Source organism: Camelus ferus, chromosome 10 (genome assembly GCF_009834535.1).
Source record: "Camelus ferus isolate YT-003-E chromosome 10, BCGSAC_Cfer_1.0, whole genome shotgun sequence".
Classification (NCBI taxonomy): Eukaryota; Metazoa; Chordata; class Mammalia; order Artiodactyla; family Camelidae; genus Camelus; species Camelus ferus.
In genome coordinates this window covers 53,007,402-53,033,711 of record NC_045705.1, presented here as the reverse complement: position 1 = coordinate 53,033,711, position 26,310 = coordinate 53,007,402, and the positions used below count along the sequence as shown (strand labels likewise).

The window sequence follows — 26,310 nt, the reverse complement described above, 5'->3', positions numbered from 1 at the left end:
GAAAAACATACAACTTTACTTGACAACACTAAAAACTGCCACTAGAACTAAAAAAAAAAAATCTGGTAAGATACAAAACTGACCTCAGCCCAGAGCAGGCTTACTGTCTGAAAGGTAGCAATATGGGGCAGGGGGAAATCCTTCCTCAGTGGTGCTTGGAGAGCCCTTTGTGTGACTGCTGTGCCCATTTTAGGTACATACTCACCTTAAGTATTTCCTGATGGTTCTCAGATGCGTAGAGCCTGCCATCTCGAACTATGTCTTCAATGAGTTCCTGGTAGTCCTCTGTTTGCATAAAGGACATATTTTGCATTTGTATGGCTTAGTTATTTGTCAGCTCACTCTTTCTTTCATTTTAAAATAAGGTTCTGAGAAATGCCTCCTCTGTAGCTGCCATGAGAACAATGACCCCTCTGGTACTAAGAAGGCAATAGGAGAGAACTTCCACAACCCCACCACCTCTGCTCACCCACTGGCATCTGCACCCACCTTTCCTGTTTCTTCTTCCCTCAGACGAGCCCTCTGTGCAGCCAAGGCCCATCCCTCCACTTTGCTTACCCTCTATGTTCTCTCACCAGATCAAGCGCACTGTCCCTGTCCCACTGTCCTTCCTTTCCTACAATGAACATGTTCTCTCTCTGCATCTTTCCCATCAGCATGCAAACATGCTGTTACGTCTCCAATTAAAAAGACCCTCTCTGAATGATGGAAATGTTAGCCATCTTGATTGTGGTGGTGGTTTCATAGGTGTATACTGTTATCAAAATTCATCAAATTGTACATCTGAAATATGTGTAGTTTACTGTACAGGAATCACACCACAATAAAGATGGTTAAAAAAAAAAAAAGACCCTCTCTTGACCTTACTTCTACCTCCAGCTTCCATCCATGTCTCTGTTCCCCTTTGTAGCAAAACTCCTTGAAAGAAGTGTCAACACTCACTGTCTCTAATTCTTTTCTCTCTCAAACCCAGTCCCACCAACCCTGGCCCCCACCATTCCTGCAAAGCTCTTGTTGGGTTCACCAGTGATCTCCATGTTGCTATGTCCCAAAGGTCAACTCTTGGTCCACATATTCCTTGATGTATCAGTAGCATTTCAAGGTTTAGCCTGTTTCTTACAATCATAATTCAAATCAAGCATATACAAAACACAATATTTTTCAAATGCCACGCAGAAAAAAAATGCCTCTTTGTATACATATTATGTGCCACAAAACCAAACAAATCATAAGAACATCATTGGAACTGTGTGGGAGGAGTTCTTGAAAATGTTTCTCCTAGTCAAGGAATGGTAGATGGAAATTCATAGGATAATACAATCACTAATTTCACGCATGTACAATATCTCTGGTACCCTATTCATGTGGTCTCTTCTTATCCTTTTATTTTAGTGAACATAAAATATGTCACATATGAGTAAGGGCACGTTTTCTTTAATCTTGAATTCCATTGCTGCAGTCTCCACCTCAAATCCGTAGCTCCCTCTGATGTTGGGAGTTCACCATTAGAGAGTTCACAGCACCATGCCTGCTGCTGCGCTGGAGAGCTCTTTGCCACCACGCCAAATGCTTCCAGACTGCCATCTTTTAAGATTCCCTCTGCTTTTAAGAACTACTGTGTCTCGTCACTTGCTCCAACCATCATGAGAAAAGCGCTCAAGTGTTGTAGGTAAGAACTCAGGCCCTGGAGTCCCAAAGTCCCCTGCAACTTTGTCCTGCTGTGATCTCGAGCCAGTTACTTAAATCTCTAAGCCAGAGTGGCCTCCTGTGTACAATCAGGAAAGGGTCGTGTCTACCACATGGGCAGCTGTGAGGAATGTGCCGTGTCGAGGGCACTCGGGACGTGCCTAGGCCTCATAAGCTCAGCACAGGTCAGCGAGGCTACTGCGCTCCCTGCTCTCCCAGCCAGTGGGCTAGCCTGTGGCAGCCTCAGCTGCCCCTTCTCAATGTGATTTCTATTCTTCTGGGCTTGAAACCACATATCAAACTTGTCTGAAATAGATGTTAAGTTAAAAATTAAATAGGCTCTGAGTGAGGACCCGAAAAGGCCTCTGCATGGCCAAAGCAGCAGTTGTTGCTTTTTAATTTTCAATTTATTTATTTTTACTTTTTTGTTTCTTTGTTTTGTTTGGGAGGGGTGATTAGGTTTTTTTGTTTGTTTGTTTGATTTAGTGGAGGTACTGGGGATTGAACCCAGGACCTTATGCATGCTAAGCACAGTACAACTGAGCTATACCCTCCCCCATCCCTCCCCCCAAAGAAGCCGTTTTCAACTATTTTCTGCTGTGACGTATGCCAGGCACACTCTCATGGGCCTAACCAGGGTTATGTGTAGCATCCTCTGGTTCGAGCTACAACTCTTTATTTGAATTAAAAAAAAAATCAAGACATTTTCATGCGACACAGAGTTGAAAACACCTGGACAAAAGTGTATGAGTTTTGGTGACATTTACTCTGGAGTCTCCGTGGCTTTTTGGTTCCTTCCTGATTCCAGAAAGGGAGGCTGTCACCTGGCTGCCGTCAGGGAGATAAGGTTCTCTGTGTCTCAGCAGAAGCACATGGGAGCCACGTGTCTCCACCTAGGAGTCTGATACCAAGAGCCCTTGTCTCAGGGTCTGACATGGTTTCAGGCACAGGGATGATGATTCTAGCTTTTGTCACATGTAAATAAACTCTGTGAGGTGTTTTTAGGAAATCCATAGAATACTGTCTTTCCAAAACACCTACTTTTGGCACTTGCCTGCCTAAAAACCTTCAATGGCCCCCTAAAAGATTAGGTCTACCCCCCTGAGCTTGGCACTCAAGGCTCTTCACAGCCTAACCCCACCCTATTCTAATCTCATTCTCCTGCTAAGCCCTATGCACCTTACCAACTAGCCAAATCAGGCTTTTCATCAGCCCCCAACATGCCGAGTACTCCATCCTTTGGCCTATGTCACTCCCTTTTTTTGAATGTTCTTCCTCCTATTTATATGAAAATTTATATATTCTTTCAAGACCCAAATCTCTTGAGGATTTGCTCTACTCTTTCCAAAAACCCATGCAAAATTAACTGCTGCCCCTTCCTCTCCTCACACAGAGTTTTGTCCAAGCCCATTATAGCATCTATGACACTATACGCTTTTTTGTGTCTGTGTCACTAACCATGTTGTCTCCAGCACCTCACCCAATATCTGGCATAGTAGATGCTCATTAAATATTTGTTGCATGAAAAAAATATTTGTTGCATGGATGAATGAATACATTCATGATGAACAGATGATTCTTCCCCCAGTAGATCAGGAGGTCCCCCAGGACAAGATCCAATTCATTTTGTATTCCTAGTAAATGTTTGTTACCCAAGGCTCAGAGCTAAGTATGGCCCCAGGGCTCACGTGGGCCACCCCTTCATTTAACAAGAAGAAAATAAAACCAGAGAAGTCATCTAACTTGCCCCAAATCACACAGCAAGTTAGTGGCATAGAGAGGACCAGAACTCAGGTCTTTTCCCCCTCCTTAGGATTCTGTATAACAAAAGCCACAGTCGTAATAAGTTATTATTTATTGAGCATCTACCATGTGCCAGGCACCACACCAAGTCCTTTGTGGATTATCCCACTGAACTCTTACATTAAGTCTAGTGACTATCCTCATTTACACATTAAGAAAATGAAGCTTAGAGATGTAAGTAGTATAACACAAAATCACAGAAGAGATCATACCCAGCCTGGCTGACTCCAACGCCTATGTTCTTACCCACCCAACTATGCTCACTTTTATTTACTTTCTAAAAACATCTTTCTATCCCTGCAGTCAGTGTCCCTGAATGCCTGTTGAAAATTTGGCACCTGTGAGTCAGCAGTGTCCTTTCTCCTTATCCTGCCCCCTTTCTGAGCATGTGTGCCTGTCAGCAGTCCACCAGCTGGCCCAGAAGTTGGTTGTGTTCAAAGCAGAGAAGCTTCTCACACATGTGGCAGCCTGAGCTTCACAGCGCTTACCATCATACGTCACATACGGGACCTGGAACCCTCTGGCGCTATTCCCTTCATTGGACTTAAACTGAATCCACAGCCTCTTGGATCTGGAGGTGAAGGCGATGGGGCGTTCGTAGGTCTGGCAGGTTTCATACGTTGTCACAGAATTGGACGAAGCTGCCAAGGGAAATTGGGGGGGGACGGGGTTCGAGACTCATCACTGAGCGTGCAGACAGTGAACACTCATCTTTCACTCACAGCACACCACTCACATCGCAAATCAAGTTATGCTGAAGGGCTCTTCAGGACCAGCTGAGCCATTGAAAGGGCCACAGTCCCGGAAATCCTGTAGATGTAGCTGGCGATTGTGGGCCCCAGGGAAGGCTCACTGGCAGGCCCATGGCTGGCTAACAGCAGCAGCCCAGGCTGCAGCAATTGAAGGAGCTGAGGACACAGCCTGCACGTTCCAGACCCAACCTGCTGTAACCTGGTGGTAATCACCACTACTCACTGCACGCTTCCTGAGACCAGGCAGCGTGCTAGCACTTTATCTCGCTCAAACCCCTGAAAACCATAGGAAGTTCTCACTTACAGAGGGATTCAGTACTTGCCCAGGGTCACACAGCCAGTATGTGGAAAAAAATCAGGATTCAAACCCACACGTGACTTCAGACATTGTAACCACTAATAAGACATAGCAAACACCTAGTGGCTCCATGTGTCATTATTATTCCAAGTGCTTTACAACTACAAACTCATTTCTTCCTCATGATAACCCTATGAGGTAGCAGCTCTTATTGTCCTCACTTTAACAGATGAGCAATCTGAGGCACAGAAAGTTCCAGAATGTATTCCCAAGATCACAGAACTAATAAGAGGTGGGGCTGGGATTCAGATCCAGGCAGCCTGGCTACAGAGCCCCCTCACTACACTGCCTCTAAGCAGCATCCCTTTCTGGGCACATGGTCATTAATCAGGCTGGACCATGCCCTTGGCCTTGGTCAGTTCCCAAGCCACAAGCTACTTCCCAGGGTGAGGCAAGTGTCTGGGATCAGCCCTGCGTGAGCTTCACTGACACTCCATGTCCTTGTGGACGAGGGTCCCCAATGAGCACCGAGGGGAAAACTGACTTGCAGGATCACTGCCTCTAGGGTTCAGCAAGAGGCCTCAACGTGTGTTTTTGGTCTAAATTTTGTTTCTTGGCAAACTCTATAAACTCACATCCCATCTCTCTTTGAATACAGAGGTGACATTCCAGGCCTGCTTCTCCCATTTAAGCCAGGCAGCATGCCACCAGAGTTCCCAGCTGGCCTCAGAAGGGGAGGGCAGCAGACAGGTGAGACGCACCAGTTTTCCGCATCACCAGGTAGTCTCCACAGTCGTCCTCTATGGGCAGGAAGATCTCAGGGACCACGATCAAGATGCGGCGCTTAGGCGGTGGGTTGATGGTCCAGGTACACTCGGTGTTGGCTGGGTAATTGCCTGGGTAGTTTGGGGACTCAATGTATCCGGTGAAATCTCCCAGCTCCCCTCCACATCTTCTGTCTGGAAGAGGAAACGCCCTGAGTTATGAAGGCACGACACAGCCATCATTCTGTCCTGACCAGAGCCAGCTCAGCTGAGGAGAGTCACTGCGTCCCTATGGCCCTCAAGGAACAGAGCCTGGAGATGTGTCTGCCCCGTAATCCCCAGGGCCCCCTGGGAGCCCACACAGAGCCCACCCCTCCGAGTTCCCAGGGTACATTTTCTCATTAACTTGAAGGCATTCAAGGTCAGAGACAGGTGTTTATGAAACAAAAGGATAACTTTAGTTTTCCCGATTTTGTTTACACAGTCCAAGTGCCAGGAGAACCCATGGCATAAGACTCGTAGGTCTGTCAAAATAGGGAGAATAGAGCTACTGCTCAGCAGAGGAAATCCGACCCTTTCCTAGTGATCTTTGATGAGGACGTGACAGCCATATTCTTTTATGTTTCTCTCTGGTCAAGGCCATGCTTTATTTTTAAGTGAAGAAGAGAATTCCATTTAGCTCTCAGTCAGTATGGGGCATGCTGGATACTCACCTCTAGCACCAAAGGCAAGGAGCACACACTTGTGGGTACACATACACACACACACACCACCTCAGCCATATCTTCATTCATTGAACCTCCACTCATCCAACAAATATTCTTGTCCTCAAGGAGCTTATTATTTAAAACTGTCAGGTGAACCTGGGCAGGAGAAGAGGTTGAAGGGATAACCTTTCTTCTCTCTGATTGTAACTGGGATTTATTCTTCTCATTAGAAAAAAATAAAATAAAGAGACTTTTGTTCCTGGAGCAAAAAGCAGGAGGGGAGAGCCATGGAGTCGAGAAAACTGCATTCCAGCCCGAAGGGCGACCTGTGGCTCCGAAGAGCCAACCAAGGACCAGGGGTGGGAAGACAAGGAAACAGATTCCGTCTTGGTGGGGGGAAGAATCTTGTCACACTGTAAACTTCCCAAATCTAACCTACCAACAGACGAGGATATTCCAAGTAGCAGTAAGCTCCTTTTCAAGGCAGGGGCTCTCTCTGCAATCCTACCACCCATGCTGTCTGCAGGGCCAGGAACTTATTCTGCTTGAGAATGCTTCAATGCTTGCTGAACTCAGCTGAACTGAAATTTTGCTTTTGGGAGGAAATTACAGCAAGTGCAGTGTGTGCATGTGCCTGGAGAAGGAGTCTGGATGAACACCGGTGAGCACCTGCAGACCAAGCCCTGCTCTCCTCAGCGCCCATCTGCAGAGCCATGAGCTGAGCTAACAACATCTCTGTGGTCCTGAACCTACCTGGTTCCAGCCCCCATCCCACCCCCACCCAGGAACATACCGTCTTAATCAGAACTGTGAAAAGGGACCTACTTTTACAGTGGATTATGTTTGTGGAGCCATCAAAGTCAGTTGTGGTATTTCCTGGGCAGGAAACACAATTATTTTTTCCAAATTCAGGCTGGTATGTTCCTGCTGGGCACCGAATACATCGGTGGGTGGTGGTGTTGTAGAAATGTCCAGGTGAACATTGAACTGTGGGGGTGGGGGAGGGTGGAGAAGGGAAAAAGAGAGAGAAAGAGACCATGTTTTCATCAAATGCAACACAAAAGGGTTCACAGTTCGTGAAAGAAATGTTCATGCTCAAATGAAGTACTGCTTTCCTACTAATCTGGGGCTAATCAACACTTAATTCCCTAAATAGCCAGCTTGGGTGGGACTTGTGACTCATGACACTGAGAAAAACACAAAGGGAACAAGGTACGGGTGTATCTTCAGAGTTTACGGTCCATGCAATGCTCACAGCCCGAGTCTTCACGCACAGGGTGCTTGTGAGCATGTAGGGTGTAGATCTGACACCAGGCTCCTGCAGGGACAGCGGAGTGGGGCCCTGGAGAAGGGGTAGGGCCTGTCTGGAGGGGCGTGCTCCAGGTAAGGGTATGGACATAGAGGGAGCTGTGGACTAAACCTGCCCATCCTCCCTGGTCGGTGGTCCCTGCAGTCAGCCCCGTCTGAAGGGGCCAAGGTGGCTGGAGGGGGGTAGTGGGGGACAGTGTCTAGGAGTTCTCCTGCCCCCTGCACATCCTGCAGGGGCAAATGGCCCTGGAGACCTGGCCTCCCTGTCACTGGGGCACCACATGGGGCATCTTGGGGCTGGGCTTGATCAGATCTCTACCAGACCCCCAGGGTTCTCCAAAGGGGAATTCAGTTTCAGGAAAAGGCAAGCTGCTAAGTCCTCACCTCTGGTTTCACAGTCCTGGAAGGAAGTGGCTCCCAGGTGTTTGGTGGGGAGGCCTCCTCCACAGGGAAAGCAGGAAGTACGGCCGGCTTCAGGCTGGAATGTGCCCAAGGCACACAGCTGGCAGGGTGCAAAGCCATCCGTGGAATATTCACCAGGTTGGCACAGACCTGGGGGGATGAATGACCCTAGGTGAGCAAAGCCTCCAGGGAAGTTGAGATCAGAGAGATGTGCTCAGGCCTGTCACCCTGTGCTGACCTCAGCTCCCACCTCAGTGAGGAGAGCCTGTCCTGCCCTGCTGCTGACCCTGTCTAGGTCACACAAGAGTGCCTGAAGCTGACATGCAGGGCTACACAGCACAGTGCAAAGGTGGAAGCCAAGGATAACAGGTCAAAGACATGGTAGGAGTCACACGGTCAATCTGAGGACCTGATTTTTAAACCAGAAAAGGTCCTGCAGTTGAGTTTGGAGTCATGAAGGTGGGAACTAAAGCTGAGATTCACTGGAAGGGGAGGCAGGGCTCCGATGCACTCTGCCATGGACATCCCCTACAAATCGCCACATCAAATCACACCTTTCATTTGAGTCCACAGAGTGTCAGTACAGCTGTCCCTTCTGTTTAATAAAGACAGTTACCAATAAAATAAATAAGTCCGCAGAACCTAAGTAAGAGTGGTTCCAGAGTTAAAATTTTATTAGAGACAAATAAAAACTCTTAAAACTGAGTTTTAACAAAATAACCAGATGAACATATTTTAAAAAAACCAATAAGCTCTGACTTTGAGACTAAAGCTGGAAGAATAATCAGGGCTACTTTCTCCATTTTTTGACACTTTCAGGCAGCCCCTACACACTGGGGGATCACTCAGGTGATATCTATATACAGTGATTCAATATGCAGTTGCAACATTTACACATTTTTTTCTGCCAAGGTATTCTATAAGATCATTTATTTGTTCAAGTGAGCGTCAGCGCAGCATGTGTCAGGCACTGAACTAGGCTCTGAGAGCCAAGAATGAGCCCAGTACAGTCCCTGCTAGTAGGAATTCCATGGTGCAGAGTGCATCATCTACACTGAAATGCTACTTATGCCTTCCGTCTACACAATGATACCAGAGACTGCAGGAGGAAGAAGGGGCAGACAGAATTCTTACCTCCACATTCAGACACATTCCAAGCTTCCAGAGTCTTCAGGGCCCCAGGATTTTCTGGTCTTGGGCATGGTTCACATGTGACTTGTCCCTCCTCGGTTTGGTAGGTTCCATTTGGACATAAAATGCAGCGTTCTTGTGTGCCATCATAATAAGTCCCAGCCCTGCAACTGACTAGCCAAAGGGGGAAATGATCTGGTCAGTGAGGGACAGAGGCCAAGGAAGGATAATGTGAGTGACAGAGATGAAGGTAAACAGATGGCTTTGACCCAACACCTCCCCAATCAACCCCTCTGAATACAGAATGTGTGCCACCTCTGGGTTCCCTGAGCACACCCCTCTGCCAAGATCCTTGTCATTCACTGTAAAAGGCATTTACAGGTCTTCTCTCCCTAGACCATGAGCTTCTTGGGAACCAGGATCACAGTGGCCCTAATTATTTTTGAGCACAAGCACTTAATGACATTCCCTACTTAACGAGGCTGTCAGAAGGAGTATAAAGGTGAAAATAATTCATTAAATATAGGGCTGGTGCTGGAAGAATAGAGGGGGTGCTGTTAATTCTGGCTGGTGGCATCCCGGAAGGCTTCCTAGAAGAAGCCACGTTTGTGTCAGGCCTTGAAGGATGAGTAGGAGCTCCCCAGATAAAAAAGGGGGCAGGTGAAGATTCATGCCTAACATGTGGGAGGAAAGGGAAGAAAGGATAGACTGAGGATAGACTGAAAAAGTCCTTGAATGCCAGGCATTTGGATTTTATCCTGCAGGTAAAGAAGCCATCGAAAGGTGAGGAATACCACCAGAAGCTGTGTTTTGAAAAGATCACTCTCTGTCGGTTGTGGGGAGGGTGATCTCAAGGGTCTTCAGATAAACTCTGCAAAATAGCATGCTTCATATTTGTAATAAAATTAATACATTACAGAGAGTAAACCCTGGTAAACGTCTCCTGAAATAGTCAACACAAGGAAATGAATAAACTGTGCTTCTGATTATATTTTGGTGTTATTAGTTAAACATGGGCTTATATCTTATTTTAGGATAGGAACAGAAAGTAAATATACTGAATTTTGGGTTCCCTAATGTAATATTTAAACATCATCATAACCATCATAATAGCCTTTCTGATGACTGACGTTCAGTACTCAGCGAGCTACTAGACACCATGCCACAAGCTTGACACGTGTTCTCTCTTTTCAGTCCTGGAAACAACCTGAAGGAACAACCTATGATTAGCACCACTGCACAGAAACAGAAACTTAGGGATGTTAAATAATTCTGCCAAGATCCCACAGCTAATCTGTGAAATTCACCTACAGTGAGCTCAAGACCTTTGAGTTTAAAGAGGAAAAAGGTCATTGAACAAAAATGTAGACTGAATCACAATTACAGACTTTGCCAACAATTCTCTATGGGGTATCAGGAGAGTTTGACTGGAATAAACACATACTCTTTTATACCTAAGCAAGAAATAGAAAACAAAATATCACTTGATAAAAGTAGCTATTATAGCTCTTGAATGTGTGTAAGGGGGAACACTGGTTTTCATTCTAGCCTACAAATGTAATTCACATATGTACTTTTAGCGTTAAACATGGCAAAGTTCTCTATTACCAGTAATAAAAATGTCTTCTCATTATTTATTCCATAATCTAAAGAAACCAAAAATGAGGCTTCTTAAAAAATCATAGTAAGCCAAAATACGCCACATTTCAAATATTACTTCTCCAATTAAATGCAATCAATAAAGTCTACTCTAAAGTAATATTTGATAGTTTTTTATATTGCTTGGATTTTCTTTTATAATATGCACATATCATTTTAATTTAAGTTTATGATTTTTTTTAAAAATTAAAAGTGAATCAAACTCTTGCTTTCTTGTCAAACAACATTATAATGAGGATAGTGCAGAGAACTGTGGCAGACAGAGCCGATAATTCCAGACTGAGTCTCTAAATGCAGCCCTACTGGATAATGGTTTCCATAATTACTCTGGTTTCAGCTCATCTCCCATGAAAAGCTGCACCGAATTATGTGCTAGGAATTCGTGGCTTTTTATCCTGTATCTCACCTGACTATCCCAGGGCCTACAGCAGGCCAGTACATGAGGGCATAACCCCTGCACGGTTCTAACAACCCAACTGTCATGAAGACTGGCAGAAAGTAAATAAAACCAAGCCCCTCTAGCCCAAGCTATTTCCATTTTGGGGACAGCTGTTACCACAACACTCACTCACCTAAAGGGACAGTGCCCATGCGATGGCAAGGATTCCAGTGGCCTCATGAGTCATACCTTAGACTCAGATTCCATCCCAGTTCCTCTGGCAGAAAACAATCCCCTCCACAGGTGGACGAGAATCGTTCTCACTGCAAAGAGGAACTGGATGGCCTCTCGCTGCTCTGGGTGTCCACTCCTCCTTAGAACTACTGAACACCCACCCCACACACCTTTGAAAAGTTACATTTTGCGAAGCCTCATAATCTCCCACGTCTGTTGCAATTTCTCAAGTGAGCAGAGGACTGAGAAATGCCCCTTGGGCCGCTGGGTTCTTTGTTCTCACAGTAAAAGACCTGCTCCACGGAAACACACTCATCTTGTCACTCACAGTTTCCATTTCCCTTCCAGAGAAAGAATCCATGCCAAGCCCCTTCCACATTCACTTGTTTCTTTCACAAGGTAAAAATGAGCTAAACACGAAAAAGCGATTCTGAAATGCCATAAAGAAATGTCTGAAAACAGCTCTTTGCAAAAGTGCTGCAGATCTGGCCTACAGAGACCTGGATCCCAGTCCCAGTGGCTTCTCTCTCCTCGAGCAGCCGGCTTGTTTGCTGCCCCAGACAAAGGAGTCAACGCCCCCAGAACACTTCAAGATCACAGCAAAGCTTTTGTGTGTCTTCAGTGACCATTAAAATCCGATTCTCAAATCCAGCACAGCTGTTTTCTCCCCTCTTCAAAAAAAAAACAAGAAAGCTTTTCTGATGCAAAAGGGAGAGACCAGCGGGGACCAGGATTAATGGTGACGAAGAGACCTAAGGCTGGCCCTCTTTTCAACACCACGGCCTTTGAGCATTTCAGGCTATGGACAAACACATGGTCTCTCTACAGCTCAGATGGTGAACCCAATAAAAGAGGTCACCCTCCAGCATGTTTTCTTAAGAATCACACCCTGACTTCTGAAGGAGAGCCCGGGGCAGCCCACTCGAATTCCCAGGGTCTCCTGGAGCCGCCACGTTGCCACAGCTCAGAGACGAGGTGCTCGAGGCAGAGGTGTGGCTTCAGGATCCTGGGCTGAACCCCTTTCACATGTTTCAGGATAACAGGAGATAGCACCCCCTCGCGCTAAGAGGCGGACTTGTCACTCTGTCCGGGGTTTTGGTGTGTGCTCAGAACATTCTTATAGTTGGGGCAGTGAGCTGAGCCCCACTTGGTGCCTTCCCTGCTGCGTTCCCCAGGGCCTGCCACGTTTTCTTCATGCCTAGTGAGTGGGGCTGAGATTTCACTCCCTGTAGAGTACCTCTTTTGCCCCCAATTTAAGTCTCTCCCCCAAAGATTTGCCCTTTGCTCTCTATTCTCTTAATATTAGCAACTATCCTTGGGATTTCATCTGCTGTCCCTGGGAAGACTTATCTACTCACTTACGTAAATACTTAGCCCTGCAGGGAGGATACAGCTCAGTGGTAGAGAATGCTTAGCACGTGCGAGGTCCTGGGTTCCTCCATTTTAAAAAAATTAAAAATTAATTAATTAATTAAAATTTTTAAAACCTAATCCCCCCCCCCCCCAACAATGCTTAGCCCTGACTATGTGCTGAGTCTGTTCTAGGAGCTAGAGAGACAGTAGAGAAGAAGACAGACATGGCCCTGCCCTAAAGGGGCTCTCACTCTAGTGGAGAATATGGCCTATAAATGAGCAAACAAATAAATATACAGTAGAATGCTAACTAGAGGTAAGTGCAACGGAGAAAAGTAAAACAGGGGAGGAGGGGAAGGAAGAGAGTGATGGGGGTGGAGCTTGCACGAATGCTATTTTAGAAGAGCAGCCGGGAAATGGCCTCTCTGAGCAGAGATCAGTGTGAAATGAGGGCCACAGCCTTGTGACGGTATTGCCTAATACCAAAAAGCCAGTGTAGCAGGAACACAGTGAAAGGGGCTGGGTGATAAGAGACAAACTCTAAAAGCAAGCAAGGGCCAGACTACTGAGGTTCTTGAAGGTCGTGGTAAGAAAATGAGACCATACTTGAAGCTGTGCTGGAGGTCTTGCATGGGGCGGTGATATGATCTGACTTATGTGAGTGTGGAGAAGAGACGGAAGGCAGGCCAGCCTGAGGGGAACAATTCAGAGCCTATCACAATAGACCGGGCGGGAGATGGCGGTGGTGTGGAACAGAGAGTTACTAACGGAGGGAGGGAAAGCCAGTTAGACTTGGGATAGACTCTGAGGACAGATCACACAGGATTTGCTAATGGATCCCATAAGGAGCATGACAGAACAAGAAGACTGAGGTTTTCAATGTGAGCAACTGGGCAAACAGGGATGCCAGTCATGCAGATGAAGCAGAAGCAGGTTTTATTTTGGAGGGAGGGAGAATAAAATGTTTTGTTTAGACACGTTGAGTGTTAGATACTTTTGGCCATGCAAGTGGGGAGGCACTGACTGACTTGCTTCTTTTCAGTGTCTTGAGAAGAATTTCAGTTTAATTATGGGTCATTGAATAGATTTCCTGATTATATTATCTAGTTTCAACCAAACTAACCATCACAAAATAGAAAGCAACTTCAAATGATTCTTGTAGAAACTCTGGAAGTGATGCAGGACCAGCGATGCAGGACCAATGATGCAGGCGCAGGTGAACAACAGGGAAGGACAGAGCTGACACAGCTTGTTCTTCTGGTACTAGCCCTTGTCAAACCACATCATGAGGTAGAAAGAGTTGTGATTTAATCAGACTGGACAAGAGTTGAGACAAAACACTAGCAATGAACAAAAAGACTATTTGAAAAATGATTTACAACCACTACTGTTAACAATGAACCTTGCCAGGCTGTAAACACAGTACCTTCAGAGGCTAGCCAGCTATTTAAAATTTTGTTTATTCAATCTGTATCTCATTCTTCTACTTTTATGATGTACATAATATATTAGCCAATAGTACAAGTCTGTAATTTTAAAATAAGTAAACACTCATAAATGTTTTACTGTGTGTATGGGTGTGTGTGTGAGATCAAAAATGTTCAGCCCCTCTGGGACAGAGAAGTCCACAACTCATATAGAGGTCAGAGGTGGAGAGGGCAGTTTGGGAGTCACCAGCGTGTGGCAGAATTTAAAGCCATGGCACTGGAAGGGGTCACCCAGGAGAGGGTGACGATAAGGGAGAGGCATGGAGGACTGAGACCTGGGATCCTTGATGTTTAGAGATCAAAAATTTGGTGAGCATGGAAAATGAAAAGGGAGCAGCTGGTGAAGCAGGAGGAGAACCAGAGTGTGTGGTGTGTGAAACCCATGAGAAAAGTTTCCAGGAGGAGGGAGCGATCAGCAGAGTCTGAGGGAGAGCTGGCAACTGGATTTGGTCACGTGAAGGTTGTTAAAAATCTTGGCAAAAGCCATTTCGTTGGAGAAGCTGGGAATGAAAACCAGATTGGCTAGAGTTGAAGAGAAAATGGTCGGTGAGAGAGCGAGTTTAGACAAGTCTTTGAAGGAGTTTGGCTCTATGGGGGGGTCAAAGAAAGGAGGCCGTATCTGGAGAGAAGCAGGAAGTCACAGGAGGACTTAGTCGGTTTGTAAGACAGGAGGTAGGTTTGTGTGCCCTTGAAAATGACCCCGTAGAGGAGAAGAATTCTGAGATGGGGGTCAGTGGGGACAACAGTGGGAGCAGCGTTCCTGAGCCGGTGAGAGGGAGTGGGCTCCAGGGCCCAGGGGAGGAGTTTGCCTTCGGCAGAAGCATGGGAGCATGGGCTGCTCATCCAGTTTCAAAAGGAGACTAGACAGAGCACGTGTGGACAGATGCAGGAGAGGAGGGTCAGTCTGCAAGTGGAGAAGTGAGGTCATTTTCCTAGACTCCCACTTTTCTGCCTGGAAGTCTTGCTGCAACTCAAATTCAACTTTCCCCAGAGGAATGCTCCTCTCTTCTTCCCTGTCTAGGCTGTCCTGTCCTTCTGGCTTTACTCTTTTTATAAACAGCACCTTTACATTCCCAGGCACCAAGGCTCCAAACCACAGTTAATCCCAACTTCTCTCCTCCCCACGGCAGCATCTGACAGCTGTGTCCCTTTAGTCCATCTCCTATGCTTCATTCCCACCACACTAGTTTCCTTCGATCCTCACCACCTCTTACCTAGATCACTGCAATCACCTTCCAAAGATTTCCCTTCCCTTCCGTTCCTCCCGGCCTCAGCTCTGTTATTACATCCTACCATCAGATTCACCTTCCTAAAGTGCTTCTCTGACCGCGTCACTCCCCGCTCAAATGCCTCCTTGACTGGCCTCCTTGCACTTCTCTCAGTGTCTTCAACTCAAAGCTCAGCCTTCAGTCTCCTTTTCTGCATCTGAGTTTTCATTCTTTCTCATGCCCTCTCAAAAGCCTATTTTTTTCTGCTTTTCCTATAAATCTTTTCTGATTATTTCTTCCCCAGTGATCCCATTCACCTAACCATTCAACCAGCCCATAGGCTTTTTCTCAGCAACTCCTGCATATGAAACAGGGCTGGGTGAGATGAGGGACGTGTGGGAAGCCAGGGCAGGATCAGAGGCCACGTCAGAAACCTCTGAGCTCACCGCAGGTCTTTCCTCTTCTCGGTCCCCAATCCAATTTATCACCAAATGCTGCTTATGTTTCCTCCTAAATAGCCCTCTAATCCACTGCTTCTTTTTTACCCCATCTAGTGCCTTCATGTTCTCAATATCTCTTATGCAAAGCATTCAGAAGCTCCCAAATTGGTTTTTCTGCCTCCAGTCCTGACCCCCAATTCAGTTAGAGAGATCTTCCTTGAAATAAATATGACCTTTTGCTCCCTGATTAAATCCTCTAATGACACCTGCCACCTAAAGTCAAGGCTCCTGAGCGACATATTCAAGGTCTCTCATGACTTGGCCATGCTTTTCCCACTAGCCCAGCTGCCCACCGCATCCTACCTTCCACTCCAGGGTGAGCGAGACTAAACTGTCAACAATCCCCTGTGCACATCTTGCTCGTCCTCATTCCCCAGGGCTGTTCCTCTGCCTGAACACTCCTCCCCATTTATGCTTCATCTGTGCATCCTTCAGAACTCAGCTTGGGCTTTCTCTCTTTTGGGAAGGCTTCTCTGACTCTTTCCTGGGAGGGCTATGACTTGATGGATGGTGTCTTACTTATTCAGGCCTCTTCAGCACCCATCACAGAGCTGGCCCGTGGAGGGCTCTCCATAGGAGTGCAGTGTAAGTAAGATAATCACAGGGCACAGGCTGTGCCCAGGAGAGGTGAGAGTATTCACATTGAGAAGGTTAGGAACATAGGCTCTTGAATTCGAAGTGAGTTCGAATCCTGGCTCTGGCACTTACTTGCTGCATGACATTAGGAAAACTGCTTACCTTCCTCTGCCTTTGTTTCCTTACCTGTACAAAGGGCATGATGGAGAACAGACTTGGGATGAGGGCTAAATGAGATAAGATGTGTAAAGTGCTTTGCACAGTGCAGAACATATTAAGTGCTCAATAAATGTCAACATTTTACTAAATTACATTTTTTAAACTTTTTAAATTAAATTTCCTAGCAAGTCTGTGTGATAAATATTGGTTTAATATTGGTCTATATTGCTAATACAGGTTTTATATTTTTCTCAATTTAAAACAGAAAAGGAGTTTTCTGACTGTTCAGTTACTAACAATTTCTCAATTTTGAAAAAATTAAGAAGCAAATGCCTGGCTCATTCCTGCCTCAGAACCTTTGCATCTGCTGATATCTCCTCCACCAGAGCACCCTCTGCCTCCATCAGAGTTTTGCACAGCCAGCTCCTCCTTCTCACTTAGGTCTTAGCTCAAACCTGCTCTGACAGCCTTCCTTGAATACCTCATAGAGAGCAGTAATCTCTGCTCCCCCGGTCCTTTCTGTTTTACTATGTTAAATAAACTTTATAAGTTCTGAAGCTATCTTTTTTCTTTACTTTCTAATTGACCATCTCTCTCTGTTAGAATATGAACTTCATAAAAGCAGGCTTCTCATCCATTATGTTCTCACTGCTTCATCCCAGGTTCACAGAGTGGCACTAAGTGGTATCTCAATAAATTGTGTTTGAATTAATTTCTCAGCTGCTGCAGAGGAAAGCTACTACTGTTAAAAGCTGAATTAAACTTTTCTAGTCTCTCAAGAACCCAAACACTGAAATACTTCCCAGTTTGCAAGCTGCCTGAATTATGTCTTTTTAAAATTTCAGCACGTTTTAAGAATAATCAAAATACAAAAAATTTATATTTTAGCAAGTATATTCCTTAACTAATGTACACTTTATGAAAGGATAAGTAGCTATTAAAGAAAAATAGAAATCCATGTCATCATTAATTTTTCTTTAGATCTGAAGGACTTTATGAATTACTATGAGTTTAAGGAATTTGTTCCTCGGAGAATATAATTTTTTTTTTTTGCCATCTTGCTAAAATTGATCACAGATGGTACAAAGGTCACCTGCAGAGCAGGCTGTCCCCAAAGTCCTTAAATGCCAAGTTAATGAGACTTTACTATATAAAAATGACTATAAGAAAGAAAAGGTTTGGTCAGAAGTGACTATGTTCTTTTATATAACTTGGGACTTTAAATTTTATTTTTTTCAAATGATATTGGAAAAACAAACAATGCAATGGAAAAATAGGCAAAGATCATGGATATTCTCAGAAGAAGAAATCCAAATGGCCACAAATATATGACAGCATGCTCAGTATTACTAATAATCAATGAAAAACAAGTTAAAATGACTATCATTTTTACTTATCAGATTTGCAAACATTTAAAAGATCGATGATATATAATCCATGTTAGCAATGATGTAGGTCAAAAATACTCAGATACAATTTTGGAAGGAGTATCTATTAGTATGTTTTTAGAAAGTAATTTAGTAGTATCTATCCAGTTTTAAATATGCATGTCCTTTGACCTGCAATTGGACATCTACAAGTTGATCTTTCAGGAATATTGGTCCTGGACACAAAAAGAATATTCACTGCAGCATTGTTTGTAATAGAAAGATTAGGAATAACTTGGTTAAATGTCCACCAATAGGAATGTGGCTAATAAATACTGGTGTCTTAAAACAAATATAGACTAGGAAGCTTTCACAGAAATAAGGTAGCTCCTCTATCAGCATGGAAAGATGTCCATGATTTGCTCTGTAGTAAAAACAATACACAGCACTACTAAAATTGCACTGATTTATTTTTAAATGTTTTTTTCACACATAAACCTATACACACAAACCCATTTTCACACCTAAACCCATTTTCAACACAACAGCCAAAGTCATCCTTCTGAAATGTAAGTCAGAACCTTGCTACTCCTTTGCTCAACACCCTTCATTGGCTTTTCTATCGCTCAGATACAAAGTCAGAGTCCTCACCACGATTTCCACTCCCCACACAATCTGGCCCTCTGCTGCTGCTCTGACTTCCTTCCTCTGCGCTCCCTCCATCAGCTCCCATCCTCCTGGTCTTCTTTTCAATGCCTCGCAGGTTTTATACTTGCTCTATCCTTTGCTTGGGACTCTTCCTCCAGATGTCCCCATAGCTGGTTCCTCTCATCCTTCACATCTCTGTCCAAATAACACTTTTCAATGACCACAGTCCCTAAACACAGTCTATGTTTTGGGGGAGTACACTCCTCCTCACCCCTCCCTATGCCCTGGCATTTTCCATTCCACTTCCCTGCTCACCTGTTCTTCACCCCTTACCACCATCTGCTACTTGGTATATTTCCTTCTTTATTGGTTTGTGATCTGTCTCCCTCCTCTAGAACTGTAAACTCAGTTTCAATTTTATATATGCATAAAAATAGATGTGGAAAAATACACAGCAAACTATTGACAGTAATTATTTCTGGGGAGTGGGATTGGGAGCTGATGGTAAAATTTCAACCCTGTGTACATTTCTGTACCATTTGAAACATGCATTACTTAGGTATTAAAAATTAAATAAAAATATTTTAAAAGAAAAATATAATGGACCTATCTGTCCTTTGGTGACTCAAAACACTTTTGGGGCTCTTTTCTAGAGGCAAAAAATAATTTCCAGAAAGAGCTATCCTGAGTTTGTCTCCACTGCACGTACCATGAGAGTTAAGAAAATACTAGTAAGCCTGGTCTTTACGAAGTTCTAACACCACTGACTAGACCAGGAATATAAGATACACACACACACACCGTGGCCTGCCGGTGCCATGTGTCTGCTGGGTAAAAAGCCTTTCTAACTAACACACCTGACCCTTCTTCACATCTGCCTCCTCCCTCCAGCAGGAGGAAGGAATTTCACTGGTAGCTCCTCGTGCTGTTTCCTCTACAGGGTAAAATCTTCAACCTTGCTCTCAGGCCCGGTGAACCTGATATGGTCCCTTGTGGGCTACAAAATTCATCCAGTGCTAGAGGGCGCTCTTGAGACAAGACACACGGCCTCCCTTAGAAGCAAACCCAACCTAACTCAGCATGACGGGCATCTCAGGCACACAGTCACACAGCTACATAAACTCTGGACTCAGTGTCTTTCACAAGTTGTCAGGGTCACGGGGCCTCTGTTAAGTAACCCCTGATCCTCACCCTTGGGCCTTTATTCCCCAGAAGCATACCCACGGAGGTATGGATAATATTCTCACTGGGAGTTGTTCCTCAGGGCCCTTGACACGAGTTTTTCCTGAATTCCTACCTGGCCACAGAGGCTCCCTGGCGAGCCTGCAGGGCCTATTTCTAACAGGACAGCAGCTGGGGGGAAAGGGGTACAACTCAGCTTTGAGAGGCGAGAAGGACAACCAGCCTGCCTGTCCCTGACAGTTTCTGCAACTTAGCCTGAAAAGTAGGGCAGCAATAGCCAACTCTCATCACCGTTTTGGTATGGAAACTGGAATTCTTAGAATTTTAAATGAGAACAAACTAACCAGCTGGTTGTTTTTATCTATTTTTTTTTCTTTCTTTCTTTTTAAGAGAGTCAGCTGGAATAAAAGTCAAGACTATTTGAGATCCAGCCCCTGGAGGACAGTTACACTTGATTTCACACTTGATTTTCATTACATTTTGGTGAAGCCACAGAGTTGGGCTGTGCTATTGCTGATAATTCTCCTGAACAAGTGCCCCTGGGCTCAGTGTTCCTTCTTCAGAAACACTGATTTATTACCCCTTAGCCCCAGCTTCATCTCTCAGGCCTTCGGATTCTAATGACACTTCAGAAAAGACACTGGTTTACTCTGGAGGGGCCTGGTTATCGAAATTCCCCATCCTTGAGGCTAGAGCACAGGCTCTGGAGTGGGACCATTAGTGTGCGCTGAGCACTTAGCCCACTGAGCCCCGGCTTGCTCCTCTGTAAACTGGACACAGTAACACCCACCTGGCAAGATGAGGGTTGGGATACAGTGCTTAGTGCTATGCTTGTGACAGGGAAGGACTCAATAAATCATTACCATTATTACTGTAAAATGAGACCCTAATTTTCCCCCCCATCTAAGACTTCTTAGGTAGAACTTCTTATAATTGCCCAGAATAGTCTTTCACAACAAACTAATAAATCTCAGGACTGACCATCCTGGAACCTCCTGCTCAGATTCCCCTTGCCTGGAACTTCATCAGAGGAATAGAAATCTTATTGCTCAAGTGCTGGGTCTCAAATTTAACTCTGAAACACACACACACACACACACACAACATACATGGAACTGACAGTACTAGAAAGTCTGGGCCGAAGCTCAGGGATCTCAGAAGGCAGCTGAGCGACCCCCAGCCTTGCCTCTGCACAAAGCTATGGACAGGAGTTTGTTCATTGCCACCACGGGTCAGACCAGAGGGGGATGATAGGGGAACCGTGATAGTGGAGTGTTGAAAGGATTCAAGGATGCCTTATACTTGCAGTCCTGCCCCAGGTGGGGAACCACAGTGCTCTGAAGACCACAGTCCCTCAGATCCTTAAAAGGCAATCTTCCCTCTTCTCATCAGCCCTGCCTCTTGCATTCTGTCCCTCAACTCAACAGACATGCTAAGTGTCCACCACAAGCCAGGCACTATGCTGGGTGCTGGGGGACCCTAATCCAGTAGGCACTGCTGACACCAACGTGTAGTTCTCAAATGAGAGTGGGTGACCAGGGTGTTCTCTGGAAGGATAGTGGGGAGGAAAGGATGGGCCAGGCTTGCTTTTGCTTACCCTGACTACTTCTGGAGCTCAAGACAGTTGTGTTAGCAAGAATGTTGCAGCCAGCAGGCCACTCACCACACTGGTTTCCTACATGGCCCTGGCCCACTCTACAGGACTCCACCCGGTGTTCAGACGTTCTGGGAGACTTCTTAGCCACTTCGAGGTCCATGCCTGAGAGCTGGAGGTGAAACCGCTCCCTGTGGACAGCCTTCCGGAGTGTGCGGGCAGCCTTCCGCAGCCGCTTCTCTGTTCGCTTTACGATGCAACTCAGATCACAAGAAGCTACAGAAAGGAGAGAGACAGCAGTGGGGGTAGGGGGTCAGGCCACAACATGTGAGCCTGTCCAGACCAACTGCAGGACCCACCACCGCAGCTCTCTGTGGACAGGATGGGGAGAGATTCAGAGCTGGGCACCTGGCAGGCTGGGCAGCATTCGACTCAAACAGAAATTTGTTGACCAAAATGGTAGCTTTGGGTTTTGATAAAGCAAATAAAATCATCAGGTTCCAAACAAATTCAGTTTAGTTTGGGGGTTAAAAAAAACAAAACAGGAGATACTTCAGTGGTTACACTGTTTTTCCCCCCAAGAATGATGAAAAGCGAAAGGCAAAGAAATAAGGAGCAAGCTGTGGGAAGCCTGGCACCAGAAACTGTTTTCAAACCAACCTGTCACCTCCTTTTGGTTAGTTTCAAGCTCAAACTCAACAGTGATAAACATTTCCCGAGTGGTGCTCGGTCGGCCAGGGGCTGCCAGGACTTGATTGCTGGAGCTGCATGTAAGGTTTGCGTAGTGGAAGCTCTCTTTTACTGAGCTGTGCTTCTCTGTATGAAGAAACAAAATTATCGGAAGCCAAATCCTGGCAAAGCACTCAGCTGAGCATTCGCTAGAACTCTGTAAACATTTCATTAAAACAACTCTCAAGGGACCAAATGATTAACTCCAGATGCCAAGACGTTGCAAGCCCTCAGTTTGGAGCACGATGACATTTTAATCTTGAAGAGCCAATGTTGCCTCCTGTATAACTTTACCATGTAGCTCTTGAAAATTATTTTCACAGATAAATGCTGGGTATTTCCAACCGACCGGCCACATATGTGGAAGATGGGAACCAGGGCTCGTCTTGCATTCCTGACTGGCGGTTTGTTAAGGTGCATTCATGTTCTCACAGTTGGTTTCTGTAAAGCTGGACTACGGTGTCCCAAGCAGGGGCTGAGGCTTCCAATAAAGAACGAGCACAGGGGTAGAAAGGAGACTCCTGCTTTCAGGGAAACTGACCTTGGAGAAACTCCAAGCCGAAGGGAAAGCTGGAAAGCACATCAACAGTGATGTCTCGTTTTGAGACAACCGGGAGCAATAAATGGCACAAAGAACCAACAGAACCAAACAATATCATGACGGCAGGTAGGATGGGAGTGAAAGTGTCACGTAACACAGGCCTTTGCACATCCTCATTCCTGACTTTGGCCATCACTCCTCCCGCCATGGCTTCCAGTGAATCTCTTAACTAATGATTGTTAATTAGGACCAAAGAGCAGGTCCACATACCATCCACACAATTCACTTGTCTCTATTTTACAATCCTACTTTTTTTCAAAGGCTGTATTATCTGTATTATATTCTTCTCTAACATTATAAGGATGTTCAAAGCAACAGGTCATTGGGGCCAAAGGAAGGACGAGGCAAATTAATTTCCCCTAAAGATCTACCTTACCTTTTCAAAAGGTTAACTTCAAATCTCAAATGGAACAGATGCTTATTTCGAACCTGTCTCCCTTTCCATTTTCCCATATCTATTTTTTAAACTTTTTATTTTGAAATAAGTTTAGATGTATAGAAAAGTTGCTAAGATAGTACTCAGAGTTCCCACATACTCTGCACCCAGGGTCCCCTAATGTTAACATCTTACATTAACGTGTCTTTATCAAAACTAAGAAATTAACATTAGTACAATACCATTAAGTGAACTACAGACCAAATTTATTTTTAAATAATGCTTTCCCCCTCTGATATAAAAGCATAAATGCTCACTGTGGAAAATTTGAAAAATGCAGGAAAAAAAACTAGAATCACTCATCATCCTTCCACCCAGATATAACCCACTAATAAGGATACGGCGAGTTTTGTTTATTTTTCTCCTACTCACACTTCTTCTTACACATTTTGGGTTGTATTAGATACACAATATGTTAGTCTCTCTTCTTCCATCTTAACATTGTAACAAGAACACTTTCTTACGTCATTAAGCATTCTTCGAAAACATATAATTAATGGCTGCATGAATGAGGTGCCAAAATTAATCTTGGTTAGTTACTTAAAATAGGCAGTCAAAAGTGACAAGAGTACTTTCCATTCATTTGTTTGTATGATTTATTTGAGGGTAGATTGGGAAAAGAACACTCCCTAATACATGAAAACTGTTTTTTTTAATTCTCCAAAATTATTCTATGAAATAATATCGGAAATGTGAGCTGGAGAAGAAAGAGGAGTGTTGGATTCTGCTCTTTGCATAAGGCCATGTCTACTTGGATAGTATTTGTTCTGTTGAAGCCAGTGGCATCACTGCCTCCAAAAACTAGATCCAGCATGAAAGCTGGATATTACATCTTTGCTCATCAAAGATTATCCTTGCCAAGCCAAACATTTTTTTTTTCATTTCTCTGGCTTAGATTTTAAGCAAACTCTAAGAACTAGAAAATTTAACCGAGTATGATCACAAATTACTAGCCTGTCTTAAGCCCTTATTGATTCCTGTGAACTTGCAGGTCTCTCCAGAGCTTCACCCTTTGCACCTCCCAAAGGATACCCTGAAGTATAAACCCAGGAGCATATGGGGGTGACAGGCTAGGCTCTCTCCCTCTTGTGAAGAGAGTCCTTGGAGATTCTGAACTGTTTGATCCCATCTGCAGGGCTTGGCTTGGTACAGACCCCTTTCCCAACATGCAGACAAGCTCCCTGCACCAGCCAGCTGATTCCATACCTGGTAGTACTGGTCGCAGACCCTCGGGAAACAGCTCAGCCTTTTTCAAACTACACTTGCCTTCATTTAGCTTAAAGGTTACACTTGTCCTGACGGTGGCGACATCTTCAGAAAGAAACAAGTGAGATGTGTTACCTTCAGAGGCAAAGGAATGAAAACCCTACGTGGGTACCGGTGAGCTCTCCGCTGGCTGGGTCCCACTGTACACAGCACACCGAGTCCCCTCTGATGCTCTGATGAGACCAAGGAAAGTTGAGATCATGGAGTGCCCACTAATTCTCCTGGGACTAGGGGCACCAGGGGCCTCCTAAGGGTCACACTGATCCCTCCATCTGAGAGGAATCCAGGGCTCAAACATAACAAAGGGAGAGCCAAAAATGGCCTCAACAGGGAGCTGAAAATGAGGTCATTTCTGTGCCTTTCCAAGAAGGAAGGCCAGAATCCCCTAGTTCAGATTTGGACAAGACAGCTGAGGGAAATGAAGGGGCAGAATCTCCTACACAAGCCTGTCCTGCGAGGACAGGGCTGAGGGAGCCACCATTCCAGACAAGGATGGCAGGCTCTAACTGTGCCTAGGATTTTCAGGGTCTGTGAGGGAGCAAGGGTCCTACTCTGAGGGCCTCACGTGGAAAATTCTGCTCTCCTTCCACAGTCAGTCTTAACTATATGTTAGGGTCTGGAGCCAATGACCAGATTTCAAGTTCCAGCTCTTGCATTTGTGATGAGAACTTGAGCAAGTTACTTAATTTCCCTAAGCCTCAGTTATCTCTTCTGTAAGACAGACACAATTACAGTCCCTACGTTACTAGGCTGTTGTGAAGATTAAACAACATAATGCAAAACAAAAACAAAAAAATGTTCAGCCTACTGTCTGGTACGTATTGAAATACTGTCTGAATTGAATAACTTAACTATTTGCTTGCCTACCGTTGGGGTAGCCTTAATCTCCAAGGGATCATCACTGAGGGTTTTAGTGAAACAGACCACAATGTCCCCTCTGGTTGGGTCCAAATTATCAGGCCAGAGGGGCAGTGGAGGATAGTGCCTAAGACTCTAGACCTAGACTGCCTGGTCAAAATCCTAGGTCCACTATTCCCTATCTGAGTCACTTTGGATATTTGATTTCACCTCTCTGAACCTCCGTTTCTTCATCTGTTTATGAGGATAATAGTAACATTGCCCCAGAGGGCTGTGGTGTGGATGAAATCAGCTAATACATGTCGACAGTGGCTGGCACGTTTTAACTGCTCCGTCAATTCACACGAGCTGTTATCCCCATGCTGTGAGTCTCTAGCTTTGCTCATATACATCATATGGACACTGAGAACCACTTCCCTATTCAGATGTTCTCATGACATCATCACAGACGTGTCTTAATCTGGGAAGACTAGGCCTCCTAAGTGCTTTCAATGTCATTCTTTGTCGTTTGACAAACCAGAAGGGGTTTGGGCCCCTTTCTCCCCTTGTCATGCCCACCAATGCCCACCATCTCCACCAATGCCATGTGCCCAAGCACACATTTCCTGCGGGGTCTCTGAGGTGCTCAATGGTACAGGGAGTTGGGGAGACCTGAGTCTTCTAGGCCCAGAGCTACGTGGGCCCCTGCCCAATATGATGACCCACCAGGGCTGCCCGGAGCCTCCCGGCACACAGTGGACACTCAGTAAGCATCTGCTATGTGGTGAGTCAGATGGCAGGTACCAAGGCCACAGGCAAGAACATCCTGTAATGTGCTCACAGCATCAAAGAGATTAGGAGAAAAGAAAGCAAGACCAATGCCCAAGAACTGCACCCCACAAATGAAGCCCATTGAACACAGTGAGCCCCAGAGACAACAGGCAGATCTGGTAATTACCCCTGAAAGCAGAGTCATTTGATTTTTGCTGTTTGCTCCTCAGAGGAGAGGAAGAGCCGCAGGTGACAGAATAGGCCTCTTGCAGTCCTGACAGACAGAACGTGGATGGTCAGCGCGTAAGCAGGGTTACTTTCTCTCCTGGTGGCAGCTCCAATCACCCCCCACCCCCACTCCACGTGGACCACTAGAGAAACCCCCAGAACACAGGGTCTCAAAGCATGGGCCTCCAGTGGTCAAAGACCTGGAAGCCCTTTGAGGGCATCTAACACCAGGAAGGCCTAGCCCT

General features: G+C 45.3%; 1 protein-coding gene across 6 annotated transcripts in view; it reads right to left on the bottom strand.

The window, feature by feature from the left end:
* SCUBE2 (signal peptide, CUB domain and EGF like domain containing 2) overlaps positions 1–26,310 on the bottom strand; it is a 61,767-nt gene that overhangs the window by 4,496 nt on the left and 30,961 nt on the right. For 2 of the 6 annotated variants that reach the window (XM_032489051.1, XM_032489053.1), the window contains 10 exons: positions 26,025–26,111; positions 24,170–24,274; positions 21,858–22,013; positions 21,201–21,473; positions 8,855–9,025; positions 7,703–7,870; positions 6,836–6,997; positions 5,301–5,498; positions 3,978–4,130; positions 206–285 (listed from right to left, as the gene is read on the bottom strand). In XM_032489051.1, the coding sequence (XP_032344942.1) occupies positions 206–285; positions 3,978–4,130; positions 5,301–5,498; positions 6,836–6,997; positions 7,703–7,870; positions 8,855–9,025; positions 21,201–21,473; positions 21,858–22,013; positions 24,170–24,274; positions 26,025–26,111 (1,553 nt within the window). The remainder of the gene's footprint in view (positions 1–205; positions 286–3,977; positions 4,131–5,300; positions 5,499–6,835; positions 6,998–7,702; positions 7,871–8,854; positions 9,026–21,200; positions 21,474–21,857; positions 22,014–24,169; positions 24,275–26,024; positions 26,112–26,310) is intronic. The other 4 variants (XM_032489052.1, XM_032489054.1, XM_032489055.1 and 1 more) reach the window with 4 other exon arrangements.